The sequence below is a fragment of the Stylophora pistillata genome, chromosome 14, assembly GCF_964205215.1.
Source record: "Stylophora pistillata chromosome 14, jaStyPist1.2, whole genome shotgun sequence".
Lineage (NCBI taxonomy): Eukaryota > Metazoa > Cnidaria > Anthozoa > Scleractinia > Pocilloporidae > Stylophora > Stylophora pistillata.
In genome coordinates this window covers 9,320,682-9,341,294 of record NC_142532.1, presented here as the reverse complement: position 1 = coordinate 9,341,294, position 20,613 = coordinate 9,320,682, and the positions used below count along the sequence as shown (strand labels likewise).

The 20,613-nt window shown below is 37.9% G+C and overlaps 2 protein-coding genes and 1 long non-coding RNA gene across 6 annotated transcripts; 2 read left to right on the top strand and 1 right to left on the bottom strand.

Annotated features, from left to right (window-relative positions):
* Positions 1 to 45: 45 nt before the first annotated feature.
* On the top strand, positions 46 to 19,934 carry LOC148716417 (D-serine dehydratase-like). 2 transcript variants are annotated; one of them, XM_088746100.1, is made up of 11 exons: positions 46 to 280; positions 1,268 to 1,548; positions 3,251 to 3,431; positions 3,928 to 4,049; positions 4,392 to 4,581; positions 5,105 to 5,210; positions 5,809 to 7,248; positions 8,024 to 9,857; positions 17,577 to 17,917; positions 18,161 to 18,291; positions 18,770 to 19,934. In XM_088746100.1, exons 1-7 carry the CDS (start codon positions 114 to 116, stop codon positions 5,896 to 5,898), a joined length of 1,137 nt encoding a protein of 378 aa, XP_088602226.1. In that variant the 5' UTR covers positions 46 to 113; the 3' UTR covers positions 5,899 to 7,248; positions 8,024 to 9,857; positions 17,577 to 17,917; positions 18,161 to 18,291; positions 18,770 to 19,934. The 2 variants fall into 2 exon arrangements, with proteins under 2 accessions (XP_088602226.1, XP_088602225.1); XM_088746099.1 differs by having other exon boundaries at positions 5,809 to 9,857.
* LOC148716418 (uncharacterized) lies at positions 7,107 to 14,274 on the top strand. 3 transcript variants are annotated; one of them, XM_088746089.1, is made up of 5 exons: positions 7,107 to 7,248; positions 10,968 to 11,108; positions 11,552 to 11,877; positions 12,505 to 12,642; positions 13,100 to 14,274. In XM_088746089.1, the coding sequence occupies exons 1-5, from the start codon at positions 7,196 to 7,198 to the stop codon at positions 13,582 to 13,584; spliced, it is 1,143 nt and encodes a 380-aa protein (XP_088602215.1). In that variant the 5' UTR covers positions 7,107 to 7,195; the 3' UTR covers positions 13,585 to 14,274. The 3 variants fall into 3 exon arrangements, with proteins under 3 accessions (XP_088602215.1, XP_088602216.1, XP_088602217.1); XM_088746090.1 differs by lacking the exon at positions 7,107 to 7,248 and adding an exon at positions 9,716 to 9,857; XM_088746091.1 differs by lacking the exon at positions 7,107 to 7,248 and adding an exon at positions 10,676 to 10,814.
* LOC148716419 (uncharacterized) lies at positions 9,789 to 11,536 on the bottom strand. Its single transcript, XR_015995691.1, has 2 exons — positions 11,337 to 11,536; positions 9,789 to 10,929 (listed from the first exon to the last, which is right to left on the bottom strand). It is a non-coding gene; the product is annotated as an uncharacterized LOC148716419 (long non-coding RNA).
* Positions 19,935 to 20,613: the final 679 nt, after the last annotated feature.

Below are 20,613 nucleotides of genomic sequence, written 5' to 3'. Positions count from 1 at the left end.
ACAACTTTGCCATTTTCTAGTCTCAGTGTAACTTGTAACTATGACAACAAATCAATTCCAGCCTATTGTCTTACCGTCTTATTACGGATATATTGTCCGCGTAGCGCCTGGAGATGACCCAAAAAGACAACATGGCGGACAGACAGAAAATTACGAACCTACGCACACCAGCATTTATTATTGACTTAGAGACGGTTCAGAGAAATTGTCAAGCCATGATTGATAGATGTAAAAGTCTTGGAGTTGAGCTTCGTACACATATGAAGACTCACAGAACGTTGTAAGTTCCAAAACTCGGTTTAAAATAAATTCGATCAGGAAAACATTTTTTAACATCTCGGACGATAATTAAATTCGAAAACAGCATTAAGCTTTTCCACGTGTACTGAGAACTAGTTTTGGGCCTCCTATTGCAAATTAGTTAGACACTTTGCCCGTTTTTTTCCCTGAAGATTCTGTCGTCTTGAAGACTGTGAGCAAATTCAGACGTAGTGGGGTGGGGGGGGGGAGGGATATAGATTTAGTGGTCACTTCCACACACATCGTCTGGTGACGCTCGTAGTAATAAGCATATTCTTGTTTCAAATGAATGCTATAATTACCAAAAAGGTGACCTGTGAAATACAGTTTTTGATGAGGAATCATCATTCAAAACAAAAATGTGCGTTAAAAAATATTATCATTCAGGGTGATAAGGCCAAAAGATGAATGATATAACTTTATTGATGTGGATGAAATGTTTAGCTACATGGCTAATTTACAGGTGTTCCATAAAATTAAAGCTAATAATGAACAATAATATATATGTTGCAAGTAATTTTTTTCTAAGGTAAATTTAATTTTTCACTATTGATCATATTAGAGCTTTAAAAAACTAACAACTAAAAAACTGAAAAGTAGTCACTCCTATATGCTTAGAAATTACCGGCTACCAGCGATATATAATTTTATCTGAAAGCTGCACAACTGTAGTTGCATTTCTTGGCTGCTAAATACCTGAATGAATTTAGACAATTCTTTGTGCTCTTTAGCTTCAGTAATGTATGTATAAAAATTATTGTGCCTCATAAATTATTCTTGTTTCTTAATGATATATAATAATTATAATTAACTCACCTATGTTTGGTGCAAAGCCCTGTAAGCTGCCTTGTATTGCAAAAGCTAAAAGTGGTTCCCTATCTGGTTGGGTTAGGGAAGGGTGATATTTTTTTGTGAGATAATATGATCCATTATGCATCCCTTAATATAGCACTTCTGTTACACTTAGGGAAGCTGGAGAGTACATGACTGCTGGCACAAAAAGATGCATATCAGTGTCAACTTTAGCAGAAGCAGAGTTTTATTCCAATGGAGGCTATGATGACATCACTTATGCCTATCCACTTTCTCCTGGCAAGGTCCCACAGGCTGCTCAGCTTTTGTCATGCCTTGAGAAGTTCCATGTGCTGGTTGATAATCAGGTGATTCTTGATTCTATTATTGCTTATCCTCTTCCTGACGGGAAAAAGTGGTCAGTGTTCCTAAAAGTTAACTGTGGATATAACAGAGGTAAGCCAATTTGTCCATGTACAGAGGTAGAGTATTATATTAACCAGAGTCAAAATGAAAATGTGAGCTCTTTTATCCCTTTCACTCCCAAGATCTTCTTAGTAATTCTCCTTTATGTCTTTTATGCAATTTTTATGATGCAAGTTTGGAGAATTTGATATTGGATCAACCGCCTCCCGGTTAGCTCAATGGATAGAGCGCTGGACTGTTGTGCGGGAGGTCGAGGGTTCGAGCCCCGACCGGACCAACACTCAGGGTCTTAAAATAATTGAGAAGAATTTGCTACCTTTCTATAACATCAAGAAATGGTTAGATATTCTAGTCTTCTCGGATAGGGACGAATAAATGGAGGTCCCGTCTCCTGCAGGGTTAGGGGTAGGAGACGTTAATTTCCCACACACGAGATTACTGTGTGATGGATGTCCTCCCCTGGGGTGGGATGGGTGGGAGGGTGGACTAGCACGAATGGTTCCTATGTTCCTTTCTAGTCCTTCCCCACTGCAAATAATGCAGTGAAAACGGACAAAATTACAAAATTATAATTATAACTGGTAATCCTGTAATTGACATTTTTCTTTATTCTTGTCACTTGTCTGTTTGACATTGTAGTGCTATTTTTTTAGGAGAAAATCTGTTTCAAGTGATCACTCATGGGTATTAAGGGTTAAGTTTCAATTTTAAAAGAAGACACTGATTGTTTTAATACAATTACAATGTGGGTGTGGCTCTTCTCAAAAGCTTGTTTGTGGAGAAAGAAAATCATGAAATTTCATTGTAAGGAGCCACTTATATGTGCCAAATAAATGAAAAGAAGTCCAGGATAATGAAGTCATTTTTTGGAGTTGCCGAGCTGTTAAACTGTTTTTATTTGATTTAAGCACCCAACCTCGAACAAGTACCTACCTTCAACCCTTTAACTCTCATGAGTGACCAAGACAGAATTTCTCCTTACAATATCAATACAATACCAGGCAGACAAGTGATGAGAATAAAGAAAACTATCAACAAAGGAATTTTTAGTTAATGATCCAATACCAAATTCTCCAAATTTACATGATAAGAATTGTATAGCAGATACTAAGGAGAATTCCTAAGAAGATCTTGGAAGTGAAAGGGTCAAGTTAGAGAGAGTCTAGAAGCACCTAGCTTGAAAAAAGCAGTAGCGCATATGCCATCACACAATAATATTATGATATAATAGATCATAAGAGAAACATCTTTGATCTCTGAGCTGATTGACTTGAGGTAAGAGTAACATAATCCCTTTCTTCTTTGATCTTTCATCCAAAGCATCAAAATCAGTCGTTTTATTCTTGACAATTCCACTATCAACCTGTGTACATTAAGGAAGTAAACTGCATAATATTGACTTTGGTTATCATTACCATTTTTTAAATCATAATTATAAAAGTAGAAATTACATTAATTTTGCAAACTATTGTTTGATGTCTGGCAATAATTGTAAAAATTCTAATGTAGATGTTGGTTTTCTCTGGGCTGAATCCCAATATCAGATTATTTGACTTTTTCCCTCTAGCTGCTGCACATTTCCTTATAAATTACTGACCAGAATTTGATGTATAATCAGTTGTGGGAGAAAGAGGGTTACACTAAATTTTCTCAAATATATTATATCTACCATAATTTAATTTGCTTATTCCTATATAATGCTATGCATGGTCTCAAGTATGCATATTTTCAGCTGGTGTGTGGTATGATGATCCTCAAAGTGTTGGCATAGCCAGAGAGATATCCTCCAAAAGTTGTTTGACGTTTAAAGGGCTCTATGTCCATGAGGGGAATTCTTACAGTTGTCAGGGTGAAGATGAAATAAGACAAACTGCTAGTGAAACATTCAAGAGACTTACCATATTTTCACACAGGTGAGACTGCTGTTGTTCTGAGACTTTCATTAATTTATCTGCTGTACAATGTTCTCTTATGTTTCTATTGTAAGTGTAGAACTGGATTGGATCACACTTCTTAAAATTTAAGAATGTTATTGGGAAAATGGTACTTGAAAGTCTGTAGGCAATATTTAGTTGTCTGCTTCAAATACTCCTTCTGATTTATGTTGCTGATGGATGGTGTGTAGCAATATTTCTTTTAAGTTGTTTATTTTAATAAGAGTATGGTGACCTATATTAGGGAAGAAATTGAAAATGCTCAGTGAACTTTTGGAAATATTAAATGTGCTCAAATTGATATTAGAATTTCTGTGAGGCACACAAAACTTTTGAATTTTGATTTTGAATTGCAATTTGGTCCATTACTAGTTTTTCTTTTGTTTAGTTACGTTTGCCTAATAGATACTGTTCATAAAACAATTAAGCAGCTGTTATACATATATTTGACACTTCAATTTACTTCTCCTTGTAGACTTAAACAAGCTGGTAAAGAATTTCCCACTGTTGCTGTAGGAGCAACTCCATCCTGCTCTAAACCTCCAGATAATGTACAAGGAATTAATGAGTTTCATCCAGGAAATTACATATTCTATGGTTGGTAAATTAACTCTTTTGTTTCTAAAATTATTTTTGGGCTTGGAATATGTATTGTAGTGTATTGTAGTGTAAAGATACCAGGGCTCAACACTTATGGTAGCCAACTAGCCACACACTAGTGGAAATTCAGTTTTGGCTGGTGGTTTTCGATTTCTGTCAGCTGGTTTGGCTAATAAACAAACTGAAATTGTTGTAACATCTAACTTGTCACTAACCATTTGGCTAGTAAGTTGAAAAGTTAGTGTTGAACCCTTGATACAATTTCTGTGTTGGTGAAAATGCGACTGGATTCTGAAAAATAATTAGTTATTTTAATAAGTAATACCTTTTTTTCTTCAGACTATCAGCAGTACCTGGCAGGATCCTGTAATATGAGTGATATTGTAGTGCGGGTATTGACAAGAGTTATTGGACACTACCCTGATAGGGAACAAGTGCTAATTGACTGTGGTTGGACTGGGTTGTCCCATGATAGCCTTGGAAAACTCAAAACAGGATTTTGCTACTTTGAAGGACATCCAGAACTTAAGTACATGGATTTCGTTTGTGCCATAGATAACTCTTTTCTAAACAGTCTCTGTTACAGTAGTGGCAATTCTAGCTCGAAAAAGCACAACAGAAAAGTAGCATTCATAACACTCCCCTGCAGGTGCAGGCTGCAGGGTAGGGGGGGGGGGTTCATACTCTTTGTGCTCTGTCATGCAGATCAGTAAATTTTGATAAAATAGACTCTATAGCCATTTATCAGGAAACTTCTTTTGAGCCTTCGAGCCCTAGATCTATTGCAGGTAAACCTCCATTGGCCATGTCTGGGAGTTTGTTGGGGAGAATAGCGGACACACCAGTTGCGACCTCTACCTTAATGAGCCTGCAAGAAGCCTTGCAGAAGACAACTTAATTGTTTTATGTTCAAAAGGAACATGTTTCTTCAAGTGAATGAGTCAGTGAGCTGTGAAAGAATCGACCAACAATATGTTACCATTTTCAAGAAGTGGGGAAAAAAATGTAGATGTATAACATTGTCACAATTAAATATGTGTCATAAATTGCAGACTTGTCAAAATGACCCAAGAAATTGGTACAGTGCAAGCAGTGGAAGGGCCTCTAGACTTGTCACAATATCCAGTTGGGTCATTTTTAAGGATAATTCCCTTTCATGTAAGTATAGTGTATGAAAAATATGTTAGTCATCTATAAATAATAAATGATGAACTTGTTAAAATAACATCAGACCTCAAAGTGTGCCATATACTCTTAATGGAGAGTCTTATGAATTAAGCAAACTATTTTGGAAGGACATGACAAAGTTAAATATATTGAAAAAATATAAATGGTTCTTAACAGTCAACTAATCTTCATGAACAATTTAAGATCTTGATTGAAGAAATGCTGTGAAAAGGTGGATTGCCTTGTTTATGATATGTTGCTTTTTAAGGAACAGAGACAAACCTTGAACACTCAAACAGAGTCCAATCCAGGCCAGCAACTCTTCACTTAGTTATTCCATACTACAGTATTATTCTCCACATTTTAATGTTGTGTTTCTCACCCTTGTTTTCTCCATTTATCATTAGTAATCTTTTTTCATTTCTTTTTATCCCAAAACAAACTACTTGCAAGCTTTACTGAGAAACAGGAGGTTGGGGAAAATATTTTTCATATTTGTGGTTTAAACATTCTTTCTTGGTTAGTCTTAGTGATGACATTGTACACAGTCATTATTAAATTAATGCAATGTTTGTTTATGGATTTTCAGTCATGTGCCACAGCCTACATGCATCCAGTATACTATGTTGTGAAGGATGATGAAGTTGTTGAAAAATGGATCCCTAACAGAGGCTGGTGACCATTTATGGCAAAATTCTCACTATCTGCATCAGAGGGGGCATGTGTGCATGCCAATAGTGGTCACCTCTCTGGGGGCATGTGTGCGTGCCAATAGTGGTCACCTCTCTGGGGGCATGTGTGCATGCCGATAGTGGTCACCTCTCTGGGGGCATGTGTGCATGCCAATAGTGGTTACCTCTCTGGGGGCATGTGTGCATGGTAATAGTGGTCACCTCTCTGGGGGCATGTGTGCATGCTAATAGTGGTCACCTCTCTGGGGGCATGTGTGCATGCCAATAGTGGTCACCTCTCTGGGGGCATGTGTGCATGCCAATAGTGGTCACCTCTCTGGGGGCATGTGTGCATGCCAATAGTGGTCACCTCTCTGGGGGCATGTGTGCATGCCAATAGTGGTCACCTCTCTGGGGGCAATTGTGTGCATGCCAATAGTGGTCACCTCTCAGGGGGAGTTGTTTACAAGTTCATTAATATTCAGATAATTTGGTTATATCAACAAAGTTGAAATGGTAAATTGGCCACCGTAACGATGACAAAAGCTGACGTTTCGAGCGTTAGCCCTTCGTCGGAGCGAAGGGCTAACGCTCGAAACGTCAGCTTTTGTCATCATTACGGTGGCCAATTTACCATTTCAATTTTGTTGATATATCCAAATTATTTCGTTACCCCCACCGACGCAGCCCCAAACAGTTTCTTTCGAAACTATCAGCCTTCATTAATAATCAGTTTGGTAAAATTATATCATCACCTTTGCTCACAAACGTTTTTGTGAAGTTGGAGAGCAATAATCATACTCATGTAAACCTATGAATGTATGTCATGCAGTGAACTATTTTGTCCCTCAATTGTAAAGTTATTTGTATTAACTTCCTTTTTACTCAGGAATGGTGAATGAACAAAATTCTCTGTCACAACAATCATGGATTATATCAAATTACAATCTAGGATATGAATAATTATGAACGTTATAAGTTAAAAAAAATCAAAACAGTGTATTAGACCAAACCCTTTGGAGACTCTGACTTAATTAACTAACAAAGAAATGTTTGCAAAAGAGATCAAGGTGAAACTTAATTCATGTGAAAATCTGTCACTCCTACGTGGGGTGGCTACAATTTCTTAAAATTGGTTGATTTACATGTAAAGTTGTCAGAAGATTTACCGTTTTGAATAAATTTGCACATTTCTTGAAAGAAAAATTCAAATTGTATTTGCGAAGTTATCTTAAGGTTAGATAAAATATACATTGACACAAAGTTATTTCTTTTCATTGTGATCTCCCGGTCCACCTTGGAGAAATGTCTTCAACGAGAGAAACCTGGAAACTGTATTTTTTAACAAACAGTATTTGGTAAGATACAATGAATATATTATGAAGTTCATATATTTGCGGTATTAAATACGTATGATACACGATCCTTCGCAGTAGATAGCGCTATTTATGCAATAGCGAAAATCAGACCTGAAAAAAAAATCAGGCCTGTACGGGATTCGAACCACTGACCTCTGCGATACTAGTGCAGCGCTCTACCAATTGAGCTAACAAGCCAACTGGGAGCACGCCGTTAAGTTGATCCGTAATAAACCCGTGATGATAAATCAGATACAATAAATATATGAAGTTCATATATTTTGAACTGCGGTATTAAATACGTATGATGCACGATCCTTCGCAGTAGATGGCGCTATTTATGTAATAGCGAAAATCAGACCTGAAAAAAATCACGAAAATATATGAACTTCATATATTCATTGTATCTGATTTATCATCACGGGTTTATTACGAATCAACTTAACGGCCTGCTCCCAGTTGGCTTGTTAGCTCAATTGGTAGGGCGCTGCACTAGTATCGCAGAGGTCAGTGGTTCGAATCCCGTACAGGCCTGATTTTTTTCAGGTCTGATTTTCGCTATTGCATAAATAGCGCTATCTACTTGGAAGGATCGTGCATCATAAGTATTTGGTAAATAAGCCTCTTCGTGTGGCTGGTATGTCTGCAGTTGAGATTGTCGAAAAAATGGATATTGAAGACAATCTTTCAACAAAGGACGTTATCAGCCGACGTACTTGCAATTTTTGTCTCTTTCGTTGACAGAAAAATTGTGTTTACTTTTTGTACTTTCCAGAGCCGCATTTGAAATCAGCTTTTTAATTTCACTACGACTGGACTCCACAAAACAAGTTCGTCCTATTTTTTTAAAGTAAAGAAGATAAAAAAATGAAACTCCTGAGGTGGCTTTTTTTTTTCCCGCTGGCTCCGTTTCTTTACGACGGAAATAATTGTAGTACAATATCATCCCAAATAACTGTGAGGTGAAAAGAGCCAAGTGGTTGGGAAAGTCGTTCGAAAATGAATGGATGGGTTAATATACCTCCATCAATGGACTCTATAGAGCGAGTTTGTTTTCCCTCCGTTTAAATTAATAGAGATGAAAAGACTCTTGAGCTGGCTCAAGATTTCACTAATATGAATCCTGCCTAGCAGTTGCATTGTCCAGTGGGCGTTCAAGAGAAGGCCAACGAATTTCGAAAATCTTAGCACTGTCCTATCACTGGGCGAAGCTTTCGAAGCTGCTGATAGTTTGGATAATGGACTTTAATCGTCTTCCTTTAGATCGATAATAGAAAAAAAGTCGGCTTTATGGAAACAATATTGGGCTGCTTTGATATTCCAGCACGAGGCTGGTCCCCTGGCTCTCTTTTGATATAGCACATAAATAAGGAGGAAGTTTGCGGAGATCGTTTGAGCTTAAGGCGAAAATTACTAACTAGATAAATGGCATAAATTATTTATAAACTTAGCTTTTATGCAGTAAATGGTTTGAACCCGGGGGTAACATGTGAAGGTGTTGTCTGATCGTCCGGGTGAGTGTTAGCTTTTATGGTAAATTTACCCATTCTTAAATTTCAACCTGGCATCGCTTTTGTGCAAGAACACGTTGTTGAAGTCTTCACTCGTTTTTGCCTGTTAGAACTCGCTAAATAAGAAATTCTTATATAATTTGTACAGTATACGTTATAGCTCTGTAAAGATAAAGTCCTTGAAAGACGAGTCAAATAAAGTAAAATTTCAGAAAGATTCAGTTTTTTTTTTATGGTAATTTGTGCCATATACACGTTCACGCAGTTCATGCTGAGCCCCCTCAAAACATAAACCGCAGTGAAGACTCAATTTTTGACAATTTCAGAAACCTTACGAGTCAGCCGGGAAATCATACAATTTGAATTCTAAACATAACCACGTCATATATGCTCAGCATCAAATCAGGTCTACATTTCGTGAAACTTTGTCTAACAGGAAAAGTGAGGAAGAAGTTGAATGTGATTTTGTGAAATGATATCGTGTCATACAGATATTCACTAATTCGTGACTTTCTTGTTACTTGAACGTTAATGGCATCCTATGCAACCGGTTGTAAATTGCTTCCGTGACAGTTCTGGATGCGGGGACCTCTATATAATTAATTACTGTAATGCGAATTGATCCACCCTACACAACAGCTGTAATTATTATAATTCCCATATTTTGTCCAAGTAAGGTAGACGTCGAGTTAAAATATAGGGTTAGGCTCGTGCATCCAGGTGAGATTTATTACATTAAGTGTAATGGCGTTGTTGGTTCTTCATATCGCACTTATCATCAGTGAAGATTGAACTGCCCTCTGGATCAGTTCTTTACCTTCGTCACATACCGGGAGCAAAAGAACTGAATATCTTTCTTCATTTAAAATTTTTTCCCTTTTAAAACAAGCAACGAAAATTTGCTAAAAATGGATAAGTCGAAAATTTGATAAAAATTAAAGAAAATTTGGATAAGTCGGAAACCAGCAATTCATTGTTATGCTGACAGTAGGGTGCGCTGGATCTGCAGCTTATTAACATTTCAGTGTAGACAGTCTGGCGACTTAGTTTTAATGAGATCAATTGTAAGCTCAGTCGCATCTTTTCATGGAAAGAAAGGTAAGTATTTCATCGAACGTAACAAACTTTCCGACCATGTTTAAAAGGAGGTCCCTATATTTTACTACTGGTTACGTTGAGAAGTTTACATAAATATACTTATTTTTCTGCTCGCACTAATGCCGTTTTCAGAAAACTAAACAAAATATTGGAGATCAGAGGATTTTCATTGAGACTTACCATGGCTGGACACTTTGGTCAGAGAGGCTGCGAGCAGTCCTTTCAAGTTTCTCACTGCCGGCAGCATTGTAGCCGGGTGGACAGCCGCCACAAAAAAATTAGGAGGGGGGAGGTTAAAGGGGAGTTTACTTAATATGTTTTGTAATTTTTGTTGTTGTTGCAAAACTCAGGAAGTTAGTCGCTTGGTAGATTGAAAATAACAAGACAGCTTGAGTTTGGACGAAATGTAGATCAAATTATCATACGAAATCTTAATCAGTGAATCCATCGGTTTTCTGCGTAACGGAGCAAATTTACGTGTAACCGCTCGAAATTTCCGATGTCTCGGTCATTTGAACAGATGAGCTCGAGGAATAAAAAACTACATAATACTTGCCTTATCTTTTCAAAGTGCATGAATTAAAATAATTTATATTTGTTAAGACCTCTTACTCGAAGACTGGGACGTGGGCAGAAAACCGATTACAAAAGAAAGCTTGTGGCGTAATATGTGGGTTGTACACCCTCGCTGTTTGCCTTATTTAGTTGAAGATATCAAAAAAATACAGAATGCTATTCGCTTTACGAGTCCAAAGTAATTAAAAACGTTGTACTTCTTAATTCTTTCACTGTTTGTTTCTTAGAAGCGCAAAGTGAGTCTTTCAAGTATCCTGTTTGGCCTCACAGACCCTTCGTGGGTGTCAGCGGGGTACACATAAACATCGGCTGATGCGGGATATATACGAGTTCAGAATAGATGAATATTTTCCATTTTTTCAGTTTTTGCTTTCCTTAAAGGTAATGACCAAAGTAATGAACCGGAGTAGCCAGCTTTTTTGCAGTACAGATCATTTCCGCTTACAATAACTCACAAGTGAGGCAGAAGTTCCATTCCAGCGGCTCTGCGTCAAATCTGAAAATCGAGAATAACAACATTTATATTATTTGCAGCTTCCGACAGCCATTGAGTTACATCCAAAGGATAGACAACGGGATCCAAATTTGGAGAGAGACCCTTGGCTTTTCCATGAAAATTTTAGTGAGAAAAAGAATTGCCCCGATTTTCAAGGCACCACTTTGCAGTGAACGAAGGTATGATAGCAATTATAATAGGCTTACAAACGCAAGAGACGTTTGAGGACTTCGTTCTGTCGCGTCTTAAGCGCGTTTGGAAACAGTGTTTCCAAACGCGCTTAAGATGTGACAGAACAAATTGAATTACAGAAGCTGAAATTTGTTGATACGCGCGTTTTACGATTTCTAAGGAATTTAATCAGCGATCGCGAAACTAAGCTAGGAATAGTGACGATTTCAGCTTACATTGTTTCAAAATGCAAAATAAAGTCTTGGCTATGGTGTCTGCAGATGAAAGCAGGGGCTGTCGTTTCCACAGGATGACATCCCGAGATAATCAATAGTAACACTTTTAGTACCTTTTTCAATCGTGCCGGTCGTGTTCAGTAAATTAGTTTAACTGTTTCACTCATCTGCTTGAAATACTTTTTGAAAATTGTTGTTGTTGTTTCTTTTTTAAGAAATCCGGTCGCTATGAAGACACTTTTGTGGTTATTATTCTTGGTTGCGATTTTCCAAATTTCTGTCAGTGAAACCACTGGCCGATGCCCTTCATTGGAATACTCTGTTTCTGCAATGTTCCTAAGGGGCCACACGTTTAAAACTACAAAGGTTTGGTTGCCTGAGGAATGTTACTTTAAATGCCAGGATGAAGTCACGTGTCAGAGTTACAATTATGTTATCAGCGAGAAAGTCTGCGAACTTAATAACCGAACAAGAGAAGCAAGACCAGCGGACTTTCTTCCGGACTGGCGTCGATTCTACATCAAACGTCTGAGTGACCGAGGTACATTTGGATTCCAGTTTCTTCTTTCTTTTCTGTTTATGAATATGTATATAGATAAAATGCGGACACAAGGATAGTTTTGTTAATTCATGGGTAGCCCTTGGTGGACTTGATGGACTTGATGGACGTGTGCTAATCGTTTTATGATTATGTCGTTCTCTTCCTCCGAATGAGCTACAATGTAAACAGAGGTATTTTTGACAAGCTGGCGCTGTCACAACGCTGAAAGAACAGTTTAAGTTTTCGACCTTCTCAAGCACACTACACATGCTGGGCAAGTTATTTTACGTAGAGAGCGATGTTTCATCACTTTTCATCTCATTACGCGGTTGTTTTAAATAGAAGTTTTATTTTAAACGTGAGCTTTCTGGTTTCAGTTTAAAGTCATTTTAGACATAAAGCCTAATGCTTACGCTTCGGAAAAAAAGTTTTAACCTACGCACGCACTTTTTATGCAAATATTGTTATCGTTGTCACGTGATGTAATGTGCATGACAATAACACAGAGATGCTGGAAGCTAACCAGAAGCATATGGAAGTAAGATTTAAGATCTTAGGTCGATTAGCAGTAAGTTGGATTCATTTCGAGTCTTCTTTTTCTGATAAGTGTCGCTCTTTTGCTTGAAGTTCTTCTTGGATCTACTCAAGAGCTTCCTGCTCAGTCGTGCAGTGAGATCCAAGCCAGTGAAGGACAAGATATAGCTGATGGGGATTTCTGGATATACTCTGATGGAACTGATAACATAATCAAAGCTCACTGTAAAGGCAAGGCTTTTAGAACAACTAACCTTAAAGAGAGAAGGAGGTGTAATGTCTCTTAGACAGACTGAGAAAGCCAGTCAGACGGACAGACACAGACAGACAGCCAGTTAGCCACTGGCAGATAGACACACAGACAGACAGCCAGTTAGCCACTGGCAGATAGACACACAGACAGACAGCCAGTTAGCCACTGGCAGATAGACACACAGACAGACAGTCAGTTAGCCACTGGCAGATAGACACACAGACAGACAGTCAGTTAGCCACTGGCAGATAGACACACAGACAGAAAGCTGGTTAGATAGACAGTTGGACAGACAGAAAGTCCTTCAATCAGTTAAGAGACAGCCAGACAGTCAGACGGACAGACGGACAGTCAGTCTGTCAGTCAGTTAGTCAGAGAGACAGACAGATTAGCACTGATGATAAAGTTATGTCATTTTTTCACAAAAAAATTCAGGAAACTGGCAGAAGTTGAATACAGATTCCGTGTGCTTTGGAGCTCGAGATAACCAACATGGTTCGTTTCATGTGGAAAAGAGTGGCCAGATTAAGAAGATGAAGCTGATCCACAGATCGGGCTCTATACGCTGTAACCAAAATGATCCGCCATCTTACTGGGGCTGCAGATATTCACAATACGGCAGCAATGACTTTATGACAATCATCACAAACGGAAATAGAAAATCACTGCTGCCACCCTCGGAAAATCTTATGGCCTTTCCAACTGGAACCAGTCATGGCTGTGGCACCAAAAAACACTTTTACAATCCGGGCGGAGCTGGTCATAAATCACAGGAACTCATATTTAATCACCTGATTCGTCCCTTATCTGTTTCACGCAATGAGGAGTTTCAGATATGGTATGGACAGGATTGGATAGATTGTTCAGAGGACGGAAATACAGGTCAAACCTGTGTTGATGTGTTCGCCTGGTATGTGTGAGCCTTGTCTGGAAGAACACGTCAGTCACTGATTGGGATTTGGGTACATGATAAAGACGAACCTGTACTATTCTTTGGCTTCTCCACCACATTCATTGTAGTAATGATCAAATGGTTAACTTGATAGAGGCTTACAGTTCAGAGGAGAAATGTAAATGAAATGAGAGAAACATGTCGCTACGATGTAGAGTAAATAAGGGAGTTTCGATTTTTCTTTCAGGCCCATCTTACCAGCTACTAAGCTAACGTTTCTCTTTTGTGCTAATTGCTGTAATGGTGTACCCTGATATTAGATTCAAGGATATCCGTCCGGTGAATAGACTACGATCGAGGGGCAATGTGATTTGCTCTTCCCTGGACCGAGACACCACACAATGCATTGTTTTGGTTTGAAACTGAATGCGTTCACGCCAAAACCATAACTGAACGTCGAAGAAGATCTGCAGAGCACTGAGGACCTGTGTTCCTTGGTAAACAGTTTCTCTACACCTCTAAGAACAGTATTTAACTTTTTTTCGGTTTGATTTTTTGCTTTTCTCGTTTCAATCGAAACTTAAGCTTAACTTCCAATCATCGCATCGTATTCTAAAGCTTAGAAGATCATAAACTTTTATCTACATCGTGTTCTTTTAAAATTTAGTTCTTTTGTTTGCAGTTTATGGTGTAAATTAAACTTTGCCGTGCAATATTATTTCCTAATTATTCATTGTCCCTTTTCAATTAACAATACTGATATTTTTGAACGCAGACAGAAGTTTCCTTTATAAATTTAAAACTCTTGGTGATAATAGATGTGTGATAACATCGCATGTAAACTGAGTATGAAACTATTTTTTAAAGTTTTGAACAAGTGAAAAGTTGTTCGTTTTCAAAGAAGAAAAAAAAGAAAGAAATTTGTCACCTTTTGCCACAGTGACGTGACAAAAACATAGCCAAATGGGAAAAAACAAACTAACAAGCTTGAATATACGAACAGCCTCAGACTAATTAACAATTATTCGCCGAAGGCGTGGTGAATATCGTCGAATAATCCCCGAGACTTCGTCTCGGGGATTATTCGACAATATTCACCGAACCTGAGGCGAATAATTGTTTTAGTATAATTTCAGAGCTGAACAACAGAGAAATTTCTAAAATCATAACATTTTAGTAACATTTATTAACTTTTTATTTAACATTTTATATAAACCGCGTGGAGCGGTTTCTATAGCGTCATATAAGGAACCGCTCGACCAATCAGATTGCTGGAAACTCGTTGCTCAGCTCTGAAATTATATTAATAAGTGATAGAAATAGGCATGTTGATGAGAGTCAAGCAGGTGTTTCTCAACGAAACCTACAATTGAATTAGATGACAGCTGAATGGTCCTCAACGGCATCAAACCCCTCACGAATTCCGATATTTTACAGTATAATTCCGAAAGAAAACTCAGTCCAATTCAGTGGTAAAGATTGCTAAAAACCATCTTAAAAATTTACGAAAACAATGGTGGTAATGGTAATGGTAATGGTTTATTAGATATGAATTCGGCACTAACAAACAAACTTATCGGAAAAATAATTAAAACTATGTTTAGTGTTGACATTCCTTGCATATCCTTTATATTACTCGATGAAAGGAAACACGTAATGTTCCCTAGAAGAAACAAAGCAAAAGCCTGCTAGAATTGTCCATTACTCGAGGGCGATATTGAAAACAAGAATCACATTCGGCAGGTTGAAGCAGTGCAGTACGCTAGGTAAGAATACTAAAAGTCGCGTCAAAAGGGTTTTTGTAATCGAAAACATCAGAACCAAAACCACTCACCAACTTAAAACTAGAGGCTTTTATGAAACCGAGTTAACATAAGCCTACTAAACACGCACAAATAGAAATATATTATCACCTTGTCGGACATTGTAACACACCTTGCATGAGTAAAATGGAGATTTTTGAGAGCTTAAGTATATTTTAGATATATCAACAAAGTTGAAATGGTAAATTGGCCACCGTAATGATTACAAAAGCTGACGTTTCGAGCGTTAGCCCTTCGTCGGAGCGAAGGGCTAACGCTCGAAACGTCAGCTTTTGTAATCATTACGGTGGCCAATTTACCATTTCAACTTTGTTGATATATCCAAATTATTTCGTTACTCCCACCGACGCAGCCCCAAACAGTTTCTTTCGAAACTATCAGCCTTTATTCTTAAGTATATTTTAGTTTGCTTACAAGCTCGCGTGATTGCTTACACTGAGTGTGTGTGCTTTTTTTGTAAACTATTCCAGTTCTTATTTTCTCATAGCCCTCCAAAGTGATACTTATCTAATAGTAATACAAATTTTGAATGTTTCTTGGTCCCCTCTCATGGCTCGGCTCGCTCTTAAGGTGGCTGAACACAGTTTTTGATGCCTGTTTCATTCACCTTTTTCACTGAAATATCTAGAATTTCCTTTGTTAAAGTTCAATTTGTTTTTCGATACTCCAGTTACTTATTTCCTAAAGTATTTCCGTGCGAAATTTCGTGAAATTCTAATGAGTGGTTTTCAAGAAATAGGCGTATTTCCGAGAAAGCAATTTTCCATTCAATCGCAATTTTTTTACTTACTACGCATGCGCTACATTTAACTGGGTCCTTTCGGTAACAAGGAAAAAGCTGAGAATGACTGGGTTCTTTGCAATAAAAGATTAAAACCATCAATACACTGCATCAACTAGAGAGAAAAATAGCGCAGGTAGTGCGGGTACGGCTACGTGTTGAGTACCTAAAATGACCGCTCTATTGACGGCATGTTTGCTTTTTACAATCCTTGTGCGCGCGCTGAATTGCATCAGCAAAAGCGCACGCGAAAACTGTTTTCGGCCACCTTAAATGATTCTGAATCGGGCCCAAAACATTCCATGAACATAAACTCTATCGCTTTATCATCATTATCAGAAATTAAACTCTATATAATTTATTTCAGCGGATTCCTCGCAATGGTAAAACCACGCTTATTTGCTTTATGGGTCGATTTCCCATGGAAAAATTCTACCAATCTTTCTGATTTATGTTGATTGGAGATTGACATTCTTTCTTTAAAACTAATAAATTTTTAAATAGGTATGCTGTTGGGGCCCATTAATTTTGAAGGGGAACATACATTTGAGAATATTTCTGCCGTCTTTGGTTCCAGCCATGACTACAGTTGCCTCGTAAATGTTTTTGGTTTCACTTAGCTCTCGGAATTTGATGTACTCGCAATTGAATATGTTGGTACATAACGAGGAAAGTTCAACACGAAAAACTTTTATGTAATTGAAATGTCGTTATAAAACATAGTTCTCTTTGAAAAATAAGCTAAACGTAAACAAGTTCTTATCCGATTGCATCTAGTTAAAGAAATTTGTGTCAGACAAACCCCGAAAAAACTCAGTTACAAGTGCAGAAAGGATGGTGACTTGAATGACAACGAGTTAAATGAATTAACAATATTTAAATTCAACACGATTTAGTACTCGTTATATTATAATGGAGGGAGCTGTGGTTAAAAACAAGTATTAGCGATTATTTTAGATATTGATAAGAAATTTTTCTCAGGAGAGGTAGGTCTTTATGTTCAGTTCCAGTTTAGCTTGTGTACTGAATTTTAAGTTTTCAGAGAAACGCAATCTACTAATAACGTTGAAAAACGCAGAATAACAGCGAACCAAAACAAAACTCAGTTAGAATCTTTAAAAGCGATAAGATTTACTTTTCTCAGTGTACATGCATTTATCGGCATGACTGAAGGAGAAAATATTCGCTGAGTTGTCAATGCGGTCAGATGAACTGATCTAATATTCCAGTCGAAGTGACTGGAGAGAGGAATATCAAAACTTTCACTAAACAGAAATAAACGGGCGAGAACTGGCGCGTTGTGTTTAAATAATAATTAATTGTTAAAGTAGCTTCTGATTTGCTTTCAATTTTCTTTCCCATAATTATTCTCAATAGCTTTGTTAGTCAAAATTTGAAGTTATTTTCTCTCAACAGAAACCTGGCCTCTATCCACGAGAACATGTATCGAGTGTTATTCCTCTTAGTAACTTTAATTCTAATGCTCGGGATTGATCCAATGCAAGCTAGTGGCCAGTGTCATCCAGTAGAACGTTCGATAGGAGGAATGTACCTTAGGGGCAGAACCTTTACAACTATTCATGCTCGATCGCTAGAGGAGTGTTATTTCAAGTGCGAAGAAAACATATCTTGTCAGAGCTACAACGTCATCATAGGTCAAAATGTGTCTGAACTAAACGATCGTACAAAGGAAGCAAGACCTGGAAATTTCATCGCAGATCAGAAGAGGTTTTATATGAAACGCGTCTATAACAGAGGTATGGCTAGGAATACCTCAGCAGAAACTTAGCCAGCTGTTAGCACCTTAGCAACCAAGCCTTCCACCAACGTAGTCTTCGAAAGGACGTTTAGGCCTTACAAGCTTTTTAATAGCTTTTACAACTCTAACAGTGAAAAAAGTAAACGGAACAGTACCTTGGCACGCCCATTATAATTAAGTGAGAATGATTCTAGTAGTGTTCTGAAGGAAGGCTTAAAACGAGTTTTAATTTTTTATACAGTCCCTCTTGGATCTATTAAAGACTCCCCGCTGAATCATGCAGCGAAGTGAAAGCTAGCGAGGGAATGGCTGAGGGGCAATACTGGATCTACTCCACTACGCATGGTCAGGTGACTCTAGCGCACTGTGATGGTGAGTTGTCATTAATGATCAATACACGACTGTGAATGTTGAATATCATATATTTGAAGTGCGGATAAATAATTGAAGATGAGAGTGACCATCGCATTGATAAACATTACTTAATAGATAAATCGATAAAAAAAACAGGCTTGTACAGGAATTGAACCCATGACCACTACGCTACCGGTGAAGTACTATACCATCTGAGCTAAGAAACCTACTATGAATACATGACCATAGTGTATTTGGACTGCGTAGTACGCAGTGCGCAGTGCTTACTTAGCAGCATTCATCGCTTGACTGATCACTCTGATCCTTGTTAATTTACAAGTAAGGTGGCTAGGAAACTATTAAGTATTAAAAGAGCGAATAGAAATGAGGCGATAATAGCTGTCTCGTTTTCCCAAACAGGCACAGATAATCGATTTTCATCAGGTCTTTTCCTAATCTTACGCTAAAAACTTCTTATTGCAAAATTTCACGCTAGGGAACTGGCAAAGAATTAATAACGCACCTGTCTGCTTTGGAGCCAAAAACGACCGTTATAACGTAACAAAGAATGGGCAGCTTAAGACAATGAAGCTTCTGCACAGATGAGGGCAAATAAGGTGCAATTCCCAAACAGCTGTTTCTTATTGGGGCTGTACTCACCAAAGATATGCAGATAAAAAGCTGATGACCTTCATCACTAATGACAAAAGAGAGACTATGTTTCCTCCCGGCCACGGTCTGGAGGCTTTTCAGAAAGGGGATCCTGACATCATTTGTTTAGACGTAAAACAGTTTTATACTCTGGAAGGAGCCAACCTCACCTCACCAGAACTGGTTTTTCCCGACCCTTCAAGTCCGGTTTCTGTGTCCCGAAACCAGGAGTTGCAGATATGGTACGGACAGGATTGGAAAGGTTGTGGAGAGGAGGACAATAGCGGCCAAGTTTGTGTTGATGTGTATGCCTGGTAATTGTAAACTGATTAAGAGATTTTAGAGGTGAACTTAGAGGCAACTTGGCAAAATCTGATTCTATACAATTATATGAACAATGTGAGCAGCTTTTGCCTAAAATGCCGTCCAAAACGCTCAATCTTTATAGAAGTGGTAGTAACACAGATCAGAAATATTTCAGAACACGAGGTTTACGCTCAACTTTTAACAGTTTGGGGTTTTTGTTCTATTCCTTTTCAGTAAAGATTTGATTCGTGTAATTTGTTAGTTCTGTTTAGTAAAATCTACAAAAATGCAGTATACTCAGGGTTATGGTCAGGGTTATCGCAACTGTGTTTTCGTGAATTAACAAGTTGACCTCATCAAAGATGTAAAATGATCATTGTGCAAAATAGGAGCGAGATGAAATCAAGGATATTTTTTGTTAAATTTTGAGGTCTGTAACATTAGAGTGTAAGAGATGTCTTTTTAAACTTCTCAATGGCGAGCAAAACTCACAAAAAAATTTGCCGGATGGTATACTCTGCCCCCTGCATACAAATCTGTTCAGTTTTAAACCTTTCAAAGTATCGTAACATCTCTCGCTTTAAAGCTACTGCGTATTGTAAAAAAAAGTCTCAACTCTGTGTAGTTTTCAATAAGTGCAGTGTTACCTTTATTTTTCTCCAGAAAGACGTTGATAGTTCCTTAATTACATAAATTTTAATGAATGGTAACAGTATTTCTATCTGTGGTCATGAAACAGACAAACTCATACGGCTCATACACGGCTTTCCTTGGGTCACGGATTTTGTTACCTCTGTCATCAGAGTCAGTAGCTGGAGATTCTCCGGGTTTGTGAGACCAGTAGCCATTGTTATCCAGGCGGAAAAAGTGGAAATCGCGATCCACTGGTAAACGTGGATCGCCTCCTGTGTAGGAAACAAGTCGATAGCGTGTGTGAGGTGAATAGAAAAACTCCTATGGACACACTTTTTCCCTGTCACTTTGGCTTTTCACCCGCTAAACGAGAGACGAGAGACGAGAGACATGGCAACTTTTTAGGACTCGATTCCGAATTTCTTTTGTTTCCGTGAATCCTTTAGAAGAAAGCATCATATATCTTACGGCTATTTCCAATGTTTAGCCTTTTCTTACTTTTAAGCTTTATAGCATTAATAATAATAATAATAATAATAATAATAATTTAATATTTATATTGCGCAAATTAAAATGTGGCTATGATCAAATGCGCATCACAACACTTTTCGGGGGACTTTGGCCGGACTGCATGAGCAGTTTACAAACAATCGAAGGAAACGTATTTGAAGATGCCCCCTTCCCCCAGTTCCCAGTAAACAGGTCAGACCACATCACAGTAATAATTTGGATATATCAACAAAATTGAAA